The following is a 12,477-nucleotide window of genomic DNA, read 5'->3' on the forward strand; positions in this document are numbered from 1 at the left end:
TGAAGGGGCCCACACAGGAACATTTGATAAGACTAAGTGTGATGTGATAAGTGACAGGTTACTATACTGTCAGCCACTATATTGGGACTAATCCTGGGTCTCTTTTTCCCTTGTTCCGTTACCCTTTGACTCAACTTTTTCAACTGACTTTGAGCATAAAATGTCTGTCCTTCAGTCCGAATTAGTCCCAATATAGTGGCTGACAGTATGGTAAACTTCTTATTAATCTTCTTCTTACTGGCTTGCCTTCCCATGACTATGTCACTTATCACATCACACTTATCAAATGTTCCTGTGACCGGATATCTGTACTTTTCTTCTTTGTTTGTCAATTTACAAAACACCCAGTCCAGGTCGGTTTTCAAGTAGGGATATTTGTCCTGTAAATATTGTTTGGGACTAATATGTTTCATTGGTGTGGGACCCACTGTCTCTGCACTGCCTTTGGTTGAATCTGTCATTGAGCCCCGTGATTTTGTTTTAACCAGGTTCTATGTAATGTGGACTGAGTGACTTATCTGTATTCGGGTAGTAGAATCCAACATGGGTATATCATCCTAACGCAGTTCTATTTTCTCTAAGGGGTTCTTCTTTAGTTTCACTACATTCATTCACTAACCACGCTACTGTAAATGGTTCCACATGTGTGGTAAATAACCACAATTGGTTTCAATTGTATTTTAACTTCAGTACGGGGGTCTCCCTGTCTCCTCTCTTGTGGATGTAATGGAAGAGTAAACTCACAACATGTCTTTCCCAATACTCAATTAACACATTTCTCTCTTTCTTGTACTAGTCTTAAATATTTGTCTATACCAGTCTAGATTTATTTCAGTACATAGACATTCTTGATATTGACTAGCATATATCCATTCACTGTTATCAAATGCACTCAACTCATGCAATTGTCCCACACCAAATCTATAATCCCACCAATTATACATATATCAAAACAAAACCAATGCCTTCCCTCAGGTAAGAATACCACACATACAGTTGAAGTCAGAAGTTGACTGTGCCTTTAAACAGCTTGGAAAATTCCAGGAAATTATGTCATTGCTTTAGAAGCTTCTGATCGGATAATTGACATCATTTGAGTCAATTGGAGGTGTACCTGTGGATGTATTTGCTTGACATCATGGGAAAATCAAAAGAAACCAGCCAAGCCCTCAGAAAAAAATTGTAGACCTCCACAAGTCTGGTTCACCCTTGAGAGCAAGGGTACCACGTTCATCTGTACAAACAATAGTATGCAAGTATAAACACCATGGGACCACACAGCCGTCATACCGCTCAGGAAGGAGACGTCTTCTGTCTCCTAGAGATGAACATACTTTGGTGCGAAAAGTGCAAATCAATCCCAGAACAACAGTAAAGGACCTTGTGAAGATGCTGGAGGAAACAGGTACAAAAGTATCTATATTCACAGTAAAACAAGTCCTATATCGACATAACCTGAAAGGCCGCTCAGCAAGGAAGAAGCCACTACTCCAAAACCGCCATAAAACAGCCAGACTATGGTTTGCAACTGAACATGGAGAGAAAGATCATACTTTTTGGAGAAATGTCCTCTGGTCTGAAACAAAAATAGAACTGTTTGGCCATAATGACCAAAAACACCAAAAGAAAGGTCCCCAGGGTCCCTGCTCATCTGCATGAACGTGCCTTAGGCATGCTGCAAGGAGGCATGAGGACTGCAGATGTGGCCAGGGCAACAACAACTGCCCGGAACACACAATCCCCCCATTAGTGCTCAGACTGTCCGCAATAGGCTGAGAGAGGCTGGACTGAGGGCTTGTAGGCCTGTTGTAAGGCAGGTCCTCACCAGCAACAACGTCACCTATGGCACAAACCCACCGTCGCTGGACCAGACAGGACTTGCAAAAAGTGCTCTTCACTAACGAGTCGCGGTTTTGTCTCACCAGGGGTGATGGCCGGATTCGCCTTTATCGTTGAAGGAATGAGCGTTACACCGAGGCCTGTACTCTGGAGGTGAAGGGTCCGTCATGTTGTGTCACAGCATCATCGGACTGAGCTTGTTGTCATTGTAGGCCATCTCAACACTGTGCGTTACAGGGAAGACATCCTCCTCCCTCATATGGTACTCTTCCTGCAGGCTCATCATTACATGACCCTCCAGCATGACAATGCCACCAGCCTCTTTCTGTACGTGATTTCATGCAAGACAGGAATGTCAGTGTTCTGCCATGGCAAGCGAAGAGCACGGATCTCAATCCCATTGAGCACGTCTGGGACCTGTTGGATCGGAGGGTTAGGGCTATTCCCCCTCCCGGTCGCGACAGAGCCTGGGCTCGAACCCAGAGTCTCTGGTGGTACAGCTAGCACTGCGATGCAGTGCCCTCGACCACTGCCCCGCCCGGGCGCAGTAGTCTAGAATCAAGGTTTGGTCATTTTTCGTTGAGCATTGATCTCTGCTTATTCATGTTATTTTTTTTGTCTCATGTCTTTTGCTCCTTCTGTGCAACTATACATTTACATATAAATAACAATGGGAGTCGTCTGAAAGGCAGGTAAGCAGGTGACAAGCTTAGGTCCAAAATAAGCCCATAAAAATGCATTGAGGTTATTTTGGCGAGAGTGAAACCTCTCGTTTCACCTCTTCCTCTCTGCTCTCTCACACACACAACAAAGATGAGAGATCACTTCTTTGTGACAAGCGGTTTCAACTCGCTATTTGCATTTGAGGTTTGATCCAACATAATTGGTCACATGGACACAAACACATTGTTACAGTAAAATAATGTCTCAGAGGAGAAGTTACGTTTTTTTTCTACATTGCAGAATAATAGTAAAGACATCAACACTATGATCAAATATATGGAATCATGTAGTATTCACAGTGTTAAACAAATAAAAATATATTTGATTTTTGAGATTTTTCCAAATAGCCACCCTTTGCCTTGATGACAGCTTTGCACACTCTTGGCATTCTTTCAGCCAGCTTCACCTGGAATGCTTTTCCAACAGTCTTGAAGGAGTTCCCACATATGCTTTTACTTCACTCTGCGGTCCGACTCATTCCAAACCATCTCAATTGTGTTGAGGTCGGGGGATTGTGGAGGCCAGGTCATCTAATGCAGCACTACATCACTCTCCTTCTTGGTTAAATAGCCCTTACACAGCATGGAGGTGTGTTGGGTCATTGTCCTGTTGAAAACAAATGATAGTCCCACTAAGCCCAAACCAGATGGGATGGCGTATCGCTGCAGAATGCTGTGGTAGCCATGCTGGTTGTGTGCCTTGAATTATAAATAACATCAGTGTCACCAGCAAAGCCCCCCCACACCATCACACCTCCTCATCCATGCTTTACGGTGGGAAATACACATGCAGAGATCATCCGTTCACCCACACAGCGTCTCACAATGACACGGCGGTTGGACTCCAGACCAAAGGACACATTTCCACCGGTCTAATATCCATTGCTCGTGTTTCTTGGCCCAAGCAAGCCTCTTCTTCTTATTGGTGTCCTTTAGTAGTGCTTTCTTTGCAGCAATTCGATGTTTGATGATGTTGAGATGTATCTGTTACTTGAACTCTGTGAATAATTTATTTGGGCTGCAATTTCTGAGGCTGGTAACTCTAATGAACTTATCCTCTGCAGCAGAGGTAACTGAGTCTTTCATTCCTGTGGCGGTCCTCATGAGAGACGGAAATGGAAATGTTCCGTATTGCGCTTGATGGAAATATTCCATATTGACTGACCTTCGTGTTTTGGACAGTCGTCGCTTTGTTTATTTGAGCTGTTATTGCCATAATTTGGACTTGGTACTTTACCAAATAGGGCTATATTTTGTGTAGCACCCCTACTTTACCACAACACAACTGATTGGCTCAAACACTTTAAGATGGAAAGAAATTCCACAAATGAACTTTTAACAAGGCACACCTGTTAATTGAAATACATTCCAGTTGACTACCTCATGAAGCTGGTTGAGAGAATGCCAACAATGTGAAAATCTCTCATAAAGGCAAAGAGTGGCTACTTGGAAGAATCTCAAATTTAAAACATATTTAGATTTGTTTAACACTTTGTTTTGGATAACACATGGAATCATGTCGTATTTCATTAGTGTTGATGTCTTCATTATTATTCTACAATGTAGAAAATAGTAAAAAATAAAAAAAACCCTTGAATGAGTAGGTGTTCTAAAAACACACACACGTATAAAATACATCAAGATGATTATCAGGTCATGTCGCCCAGCACCATTCCAGGTGGTGAAGCATTATTCATCACTCCGGAGAACATGTTTCCACTGCTCCAGAGTCCAATGGCGGTGAGCTTTACACCACTCCAGCCGACACTTGGCATTGCGCATGGTGATCTTAGGAATGTGTGTGGCTCCTCGGCCATGGAAACCCATTTCATGAAGCGCCCAACGAACAGTTATTGTGCTGACGTTGCTTCCAGAGGCAGTTTGGAACTCTGTAGTGAGTGTTGCAACCAAGGACAGACGATCTTTACGCACCACACGCTTCAATCGGCAGTCCCGTTCTGTGTGGCCTACCACGTCGCAGCTGTGCCATCCACTGCACGTTTCCACTGCACAATAACAGTACTTACAGTTGACCGGGGCAACTCTAGCATGGCAGAAAGTTAATGAGTTTGTCTAGTTTGTCAACGGGTGTGACTGAAAAAGCACAATCCACTGATGTCCACATACTTTTGCATATGTAGTGTATTATGACATTGTAACGTTTTTTTTCATCTGTTCATACACACAAACATAATTTGAGGCAAGCCAAAGTTCAGAAGCCAAAGTCAACGCCCCTTCGCCATTGATTGGTCAACAGTAGGGATTCTTCAATGAAGTGCTTATTGTCATTCAACAAGTGACTCATTTTCATGCAACATTTTTCACTTGAGAAATACTGCAACAAACATCCTCGTAAGATGTAAAATTGCACGACTAAGATCTTAATTCTGACTATTTGAGGAAGTGTATACTGGCCATGGCGTTTCAAGACGGACAAACAGCACCATTGTCGCATTCTCATTTTTCAAGCAAAGGTCTTTTCATGCGAAGGTCTGCGAGTACACTCGTTCGGTTCACCTAGCCAAGTTCACCTAGGCGCCAGCCGAACCTTAACATACGGCTAGGAAGCCTTTACTCAATGAGAGGGGGCAGCATTGAGCTAGCCTGCAACGGCACTTCCTGGAGCAGCTCAAACTGAGCATGTTATGCCTCCATGCAATGCCATCTTAACCGACTTACTTTGTCTTCAATGCGCTTTTGTGTCTTCACATAGGAATTAATGGTGTCGCGTGATTAATGGCTTTGTCCATTCCTACAATATATACAATCATTGGTAGAATTCATGCCAAGGCATGTTGAAGATGTTCTGGCGACTTGTGGCGCTACGTTGGTGTGTTTCCTTTATTTTTGCAGTTACCTGTACATGATAGTATAACATGCAGTAATTACAGGACAGCTATTGACAGAGGCAAATATTGTATTTCAACTCAGTGTAAATACTGTACATTGTGTTGAGCAAAATAATTACAGGACAGCTATTGACAGAGGCAAATATTGTATTTCAACTCAGTGTAAATACTGTACATTGTGTTGAGCAAAATATTCAGCAACAAACTGTGCAGACAAGAGTATATTGGGTTTTTGTTCCCCTAAGTATAATACCATTCAAACAAAACAATATTTAACATTCATGGTCTAAAACCACTCGTTTCCCTATGTTCTTGTAGATTGGTCCTCTTCCGTCCGGGGACGCTTGCTCAAGCTTCCCGATTGTCTTACAGAGGGGTCATCTGAGGCCTTTGGTTGGTCTGAGGGGGGCGCGTCTCGAAAGCCTTGACCCTGGGAGTGAGGAATTGGCCAAATATAAAGCATAACGATTTATTCCCTCAGTGGGGTTGTATAATCAGTTTACAGAACAAAAATCTGAATAGAAAATAATAACATATTTCAAAGTGCAATATGACTGACATGTAGAAATTAGGTTTTTAAAAGTACATAAGCATAAGAAACGTCAGATATGTTATGAAACTTTAATAGTGCTCTACGTGGCTGGTACGTTTCACTATGGGGTGCTCTGCAGGTCTGAGCTTTTTCTTCCACAGCTCAGTATTTTCTGTGTGTATTATAGCCATTTGTAGTGCTAGCCACAAAGTAAGTTTAGATTATGAAATTACATTTTATTTGTCACATTCGCCAAATACAACAAGTGTAGACTTCACCATGAAGTGCTTACTTACACGCCCTTTCCCAACAATGCAGTTAGAATATTAGCAAATAGATAAAAGAGCAACACAAAACTATAATGAGGCTATATAAAAGCTACATACAAGGAGTTTCCTTTACAGAGTCAGTGTACTGGGGTACGAGGTAGTCGGAGTGACTGATAGAGGTCCTAGATGACAGGGAGCTTCGCCCCAGTGATGTACTGGGCTATCCCTACCAGGTTAGGCCGGTAGGGATATGGGGTTAGGTTAGGCCGGTAGGGATATCCTCGTCTCATCGCACACTAGCGACTCCTGTGGCGGGCCGGGCGCAGTGCACGCTAACCAGGTCGCCAGGTGCACGGTGTTTCCTCCAACACATTGGTGCAGCTGGCTTCCGAGTTGGATGTGCGTTGTGTTAAGAAGCAGTGCGGCTTGGTTGGCTTGTGTTTTGGAGGATGAATGGCTTTGACCTTCGTCTCTCCCGAGCCTGTACGGGAGTTGTAGCGATGAGACAAGATAGTAGCTACTAAACAATTGGATACCACGAAATTCGGGAGAAACGGGGTGTAAAAAATGAAATGTTGGAGTCATGTGGGGCCACATAGTTGTGGGTGAACAGTGAGTACGGGAGGGGGGTTAAGCACACACCCCCAAGTGACCCCCGTGTTGAGGGTTAGCATGGCAGATGGGTTTTTGCCTACCCCCACGTGGGGGTGACCCGTCAATGCCCAGTATCCAATTGCAGAGGGAAGTGATTAATCCCAGGGTCCTTAGTTTAGTGATGAGCTTGGAGGGCACTATGGTGTTGAATACTGAGCTGTAGTCAATGAACAGCATTCTCACGTAGGTGTTCCTTTTGTCCAGGTGGGAAAGGGCAGTGTGGAGTGCAATAGAGATTGCATCATTTGTGGATCTGTCGGGACGGTATGCTAATTGGAGTGGGTCCAGGGTGTCTGGGATGATGGTGTTGATGTGAGCCATGGCCAGCCTTCAAAGGATTTCATGGCTACAGATGCGAGTGCTACAGGGCGATAGTCATTTAAGACAGGTTTCTTTGGTGTTCTTAGGCGCAGGGACTATGGAGGTCTGCTTGAAACATATGGGTATTACAGACTGGGTCAAGGAGAGGTTGAAAATGTCAGTGAAGGCACGTGCCAGCTGGTCAGCACATGCTCCGAGTATGCGTCCCGAAAATCTGTCTGGCCCTGTGGCCTTGTGAATGTTAACCTGTTTAAAGGATTTACAGACTACAAAGAGCGTGATCACACAGTTGTCCGGAACAGCTGGTGCTCTCATGCATGGTTGTGTTTCTTGCCTAGAGGTGAGCATAGAAGACATTTAGCTCGTCTGGTCGGCTTGCATCACTGGGCAATCCACAGCTGGGTTTCCCTGTGTAATTCGTGATGGTTTGTAAGCCCTGCCACATTCGACGAGTGTCAGAGCTGGTGTAGTAGGATTCAATCTTAGTCCTGTATTGACACTTTGATGGTTCGTCGGAGGGCGTAGCGGGATTTCTTATAAGCGTCTGGATTTGTGTCCCTCTCCTTAAGAGCGGCAGCTCTAGCCTTTAGCTCAGTGCAGATGTTGCCTGTAACCCATCGCTTTTGGTTAGGGTATGTATGAGCACAACGTTGTCGATGCACTTATTACTGAAGGGGTGACTTGTGGTAAACTCCTCAATGCCATCGGATGAACCCGGAACAAATTCCAATCTGTGCTAGTGAAACAGTCCTGTAGCTTAGCATCCGCTTCACCGGACCACTTCCGTATTGAGCGCATAACTGGTATTCCTGTTTAAATTAGTGCTTGTATGCACAAATTAAAGATGGAGTTATGGTCAGATTTCTTTGTGCAGAGTAGAAGTGATCTAGAGTTTCTCACCTCTAGTTACACTGGAGACATGTTGGTAGAAATGAGGTGAAACAGATTTCAGTTTCCCTGCATTAAAATCCTCAGCCAGAAGGTGCAACTTTTCAACTGTCCTGCCGATACAGAATGTGAATATAATTTTAATTGACTCGAAGTAGGGCTGTGGCAGTGATTGTCAAGCAAATAACTGTCGGTCTCACGTAATTGACCATTAATTAACAAACACATTTAGCATCCGTCTTCCACTCATAGCCTACATGCCATTTTAAAATCCATTATTTATTTTACACAGGTCTAAAGAAGAATGATATGAAGAAAACGTAGTCTATTTCAGAAGGAAATAATTGCATACTTTGAGTTGTCCTTATGTTAGGTCCTGATGTGGCTATGCCAAAATGGCTGTGGGCTACACTAGTAAATTTAGCAGACAAAATGTTCTTAGAATTCCGTGGAACTATTTTATATTATAGTAAGAAGAATCCAATTGATCAAAGCTGAATAAAATACAAATATTTTCTCCAAAACGATTTGAGGGATTGCGCACATGCGACTATTCTGTGTTGAGCTGTTAACAAATAAATAGGTAATCTTACATGCTTAATTTAGAGTTATTAATGGAACTTTAGTTGTTCTACAAACGCTAGGCTGTATGTTTAGATTTTTAATACATTGTAAGGCTGCATGATGAGACTAATGATGATTTAAAAAACGTTGCTTGAAAGGCATGAGCTCTGCTTTGTATTTTGCACAGGCTGTACAGACATCATGTCTCTCATTCACAATTTAACAAGCATTTGATAATGCCTCGAATTTCACAGCGGCATCCCCTTTGTGGCTGTAATGCACCATAAAAAAATCAATGTTTGGTGCTGCGCAATCCGAAGTGGCTTTCACTCACATGGTTCTGTCACGTGATCGCACAACTGCGAGCGTCCTTATCCAATTCCGAGGTGCATATTGAAGATATTGGAAGAACTATCCACATTTACTTTGTCTGCCAACAAGATGAGTAGGCCTAACAAACAGCAAAAGCACTAACCTGTGTCAATCTACTATCCCCCATAGTACAAAAATTGACGTATTCTATTCTGTGCGATAAATAAATAATCCAAAACATTCTGGGACAGTTGTGGGATACAATAGATCCCAAATTAATACAACCACTAGCATTAAAAAAAAACTTCATGCAATATGGCTGACGCAACAGATCAGAACATTTAGCTTAAAATATTGATAAACTATTAGGCTATTTCTTCATACTACAAGCGCAGCAAAGCACACGTTAGTAGGCTATAAAACGCAAATGTTCCAATAGCGGAAAACACCATCATCAAAAGTGACCGCAAATGCAGTTATGCATGTAATGCTTTTATTATAAAAGGTGCATTTTCATGGTGAAAATTCTCTTCCCCAAACTTGAAACTCACTGCTTATGTATGCCAGTTAATCTCTACACCCCTTTTAAAGCAGATTAAACGTGCTTAATTTGAATTAGTTATTTGGCCACTTTACTTTTGATACAAACATTAAAACATATAGGCCCTATGGGCAGGGCTACATGAGGTGTGCAACTATGATTTGAACAAGTCGCAAAAACAATAAAATAAAGGCATTGTTTATGCTTGGCATCATTCACAAATGATAATATATAATTCACAAGTGATAAATCACCCATCAGATTATTCTTGATTTAATCTAGTCTTTACATATGTTTGACATTTGTTCTGATTTAGACTATTATCATGCACCAGTATTGAAACCGGGCCAGCGGGGATAAAAATGCATGTCAGCTACACACTTAAATAGTGAATGGAACTCTATCCTCCTGATTCCTGCTTACAAGCAAAAATTAAAGCAGTAAGCACCAGTGACTCATTCTATAAAAAAGTGGTCAGATGAAGCAGATGCTAACCTACAGGACTGTTTTGCTATCACAGACTGGAACATGTTCCCGGGATTCTTCTGATGGCATTGAGGAGTACACCACATCAGTCAAATCAAATCAAATTTTATTTGTCACATACACATGGTTAGCAGATGTTAATGCGAGTGTAGCGAAATGCTTGTGCTTCTAGTTCCGACAATGCAGTGATAACCAACAAGTAATCTAACTAACAATTCTAAAACTACTGTCTTATACACAGTGTAAGAAGATAAAGAATATGTACATAAGGATATATGAGTGAGTGATGGTACAGAGCAGCAAACAGTAGATGGTATCGAGTACAGTATATACATATGAGATGAGTATGTAGACAAAGTAAACAAAGTGGCATAGTTAAAGTGGCTAGTGATACATGTATTACATAAGGATGCAGTCGATGATGTAGAGTACAGTATATACGTATGCATATGAGATGAATAATGTAGGGTAAGTAACATTATATAAGGTAGCATTGTTTAAAGTGGCTAGTGATATATTTACATCATTTCCCATCAATTCCCATTATTAAAGTGGCTGGAGTTGGGTCAGTGTCAATGACAGTGTGTTGGCAGCAGCCACTCAATGGTGGCTGTTTAACAGTCTGATAGCCTTGAGATAGAAGCTGTTTTTCAGTCTCTCAGTCCCAGCTTTGATGCACCTGTACTGACCTCGCCTTCTGGATGATAGCGGGGTGAACAGGCAGTGGTTCGGGTGGTTGATGTCCTTGATGATCTTTATGGCCTTCCTGTAACATCGGGTGGTGTAGGTGTCCTGGAGGGCAGGTAGTTTGCCCCCGGTGATGCGTTGTGCAGACCTCACTACCCTCTGGAGAGCCTTACGGTTGAGGGCGGAGCAGTTGCCGTACCAGGCGGTGATACAGCCCGCCAGGATGCTCTCGATTGTGCATCTGTAGAAGTTTGTGAGTGCTTTTGGTGACAAGCCGAATTTCTTCAGCCTCCTGAGGTTGAAGAGGCGCTGCTGCGCCTTCTTCACGACGCTGTCAGTGTGAGTGGACCAATTCAGTTTGTCTGTGATGTGTATGCCGAGGAACTTAAAACTTGCTACCCTCTCCACTACTGTTCCATCGATGTGGATAGGGGGGTGTTCCCTCTGCTGTTTCCTGAAGTCCACAATCATCTCCTTAGTTTTGTTGACGTTGAGTGTGAGGTTATTTTCCTGACACCACACTCCGAGGGCCCTCACCTCCTCCCTGTAGGCCGTCTCGTCGTTGTTGGTAATCAAGCCTACCACTGGCTTTATCAATAAGTGCATCGAGGACGTCGTCCCCACAGTGACTGTATGTACGTACGTACACCAACCAGAAGCCATGGATTACAGACAACATTCGCACTGAGCTAAAGGGTAGAACCGACGCTTTCAAGGTGCGGGACTCTAACCCGGAAGTTTACAAGAAATTCTGCTATGCTCTGTGACCATCAAACAGGCAAAGCGTCAATACAGGGGCTAAGATTGCATCATACTACACCGGCTCCGATGCGCGTCTTAATAGGCAGGGCTTGCAAACTATTACAGGCTAAAGGGAAGCACAGCCGCCAGCTGCCCAGTGACACGAGCTAAATCACTTCTATGCTCACGTCGAGCCAAGCAACACTGAGGCATGAATGAGAGCATCAGCTGTTCCGGACGACTGTGTGATCACGCTCTCCGTAGCGGACGTGAGTAAGACCTTTAAACAGGTCAACATACACAAGGCTGCGGCGCCAGACGGATTACTATGATTAAGTCTGTAATACCAACATGTTTCAAACAGACCACCATAGTTCTTGTGCCCAAGAACAAAGGCAACCTGCCTAAATGACTACAGACCCATAGCACTCACGTCCGTAGCCATGAAGTGCTTTCAAAGGTTGGTAAATGGCTCACATCAACACCATTATCCCAGAAACCCCTAGACCCACTCCAATTTGCATACCGCCCAAACAGATCCACAGATGATGCAATCTCTATTGCACTCCACACTGCCCGTTCCCAACTGAATAAAAGGAACACTTATGTGAGAATGCTATTCATTGACTGCAGCTCAGCGTTCAGCACCATAGTACCCTCAAAGCTCATTACTAAGTTAAGGATCCTGGGACGCTCCACCCTCAGGTGGTGAGGGTAGGCAGCAACACATCTGTCACACTGATCCTCAATACTGGAGCTCCCCAGGGGTGCGTGCTCAGTCCTCTCCTGTACTCCCTGTTCACCCACGACTACATGGCCAGGCATGACTCCAACACCATCATAAAGTTTGCAGACGACACAACAGTGGTAGGCCTGATCACCAACAACGACGAGACATCCTATAGGGAGGAAGTCAGAGACCTGGCCGGGTGGTGCCAGAATAACAACCTATCCCTCAACGTAACCAAGACTAAGGAGAGGATTGTGGACTACAGGAAAAGGAGGACCGAGCATGCCCTCATTCTCATTGACGGGGCTGTAGTGGAGCAGGTTGAGAGCTTCAAGTTCCTTG

The 12,477-nt window shown here is 43.5% G+C and overlaps 1 protein-coding gene across 1 annotated transcript in view; it reads right to left on the bottom strand.

Moving 5' to 3' along the window:
• Positions 1-5,539: 5,539 nt before the first annotated feature.
• The window catches only part of LOC115135965 (DNA repair protein RAD51 homolog 3), a 29,050-nt gene continuing 22,112 nt past the window's right edge, over positions 5,540-12,477 (bottom strand). The window contains exon 10 of the mRNA XM_029671236.2: positions 5,540-5,840. Within this exon, the coding sequence (XP_029527096.1) occupies positions 5,715-5,840 (126 nt within the window). The 3' untranslated portion in view covers positions 5,540-5,714. The remainder of the gene's footprint in view (positions 5,841-12,477) is intronic.

This window comes from Oncorhynchus nerka, linkage group LG10 (assembly GCF_034236695.1).
Source record: "Oncorhynchus nerka isolate Pitt River linkage group LG10, Oner_Uvic_2.0, whole genome shotgun sequence".
NCBI lineage: Eukaryota > Metazoa > Chordata > Actinopteri > Salmoniformes > Salmonidae > Oncorhynchus > Oncorhynchus nerka.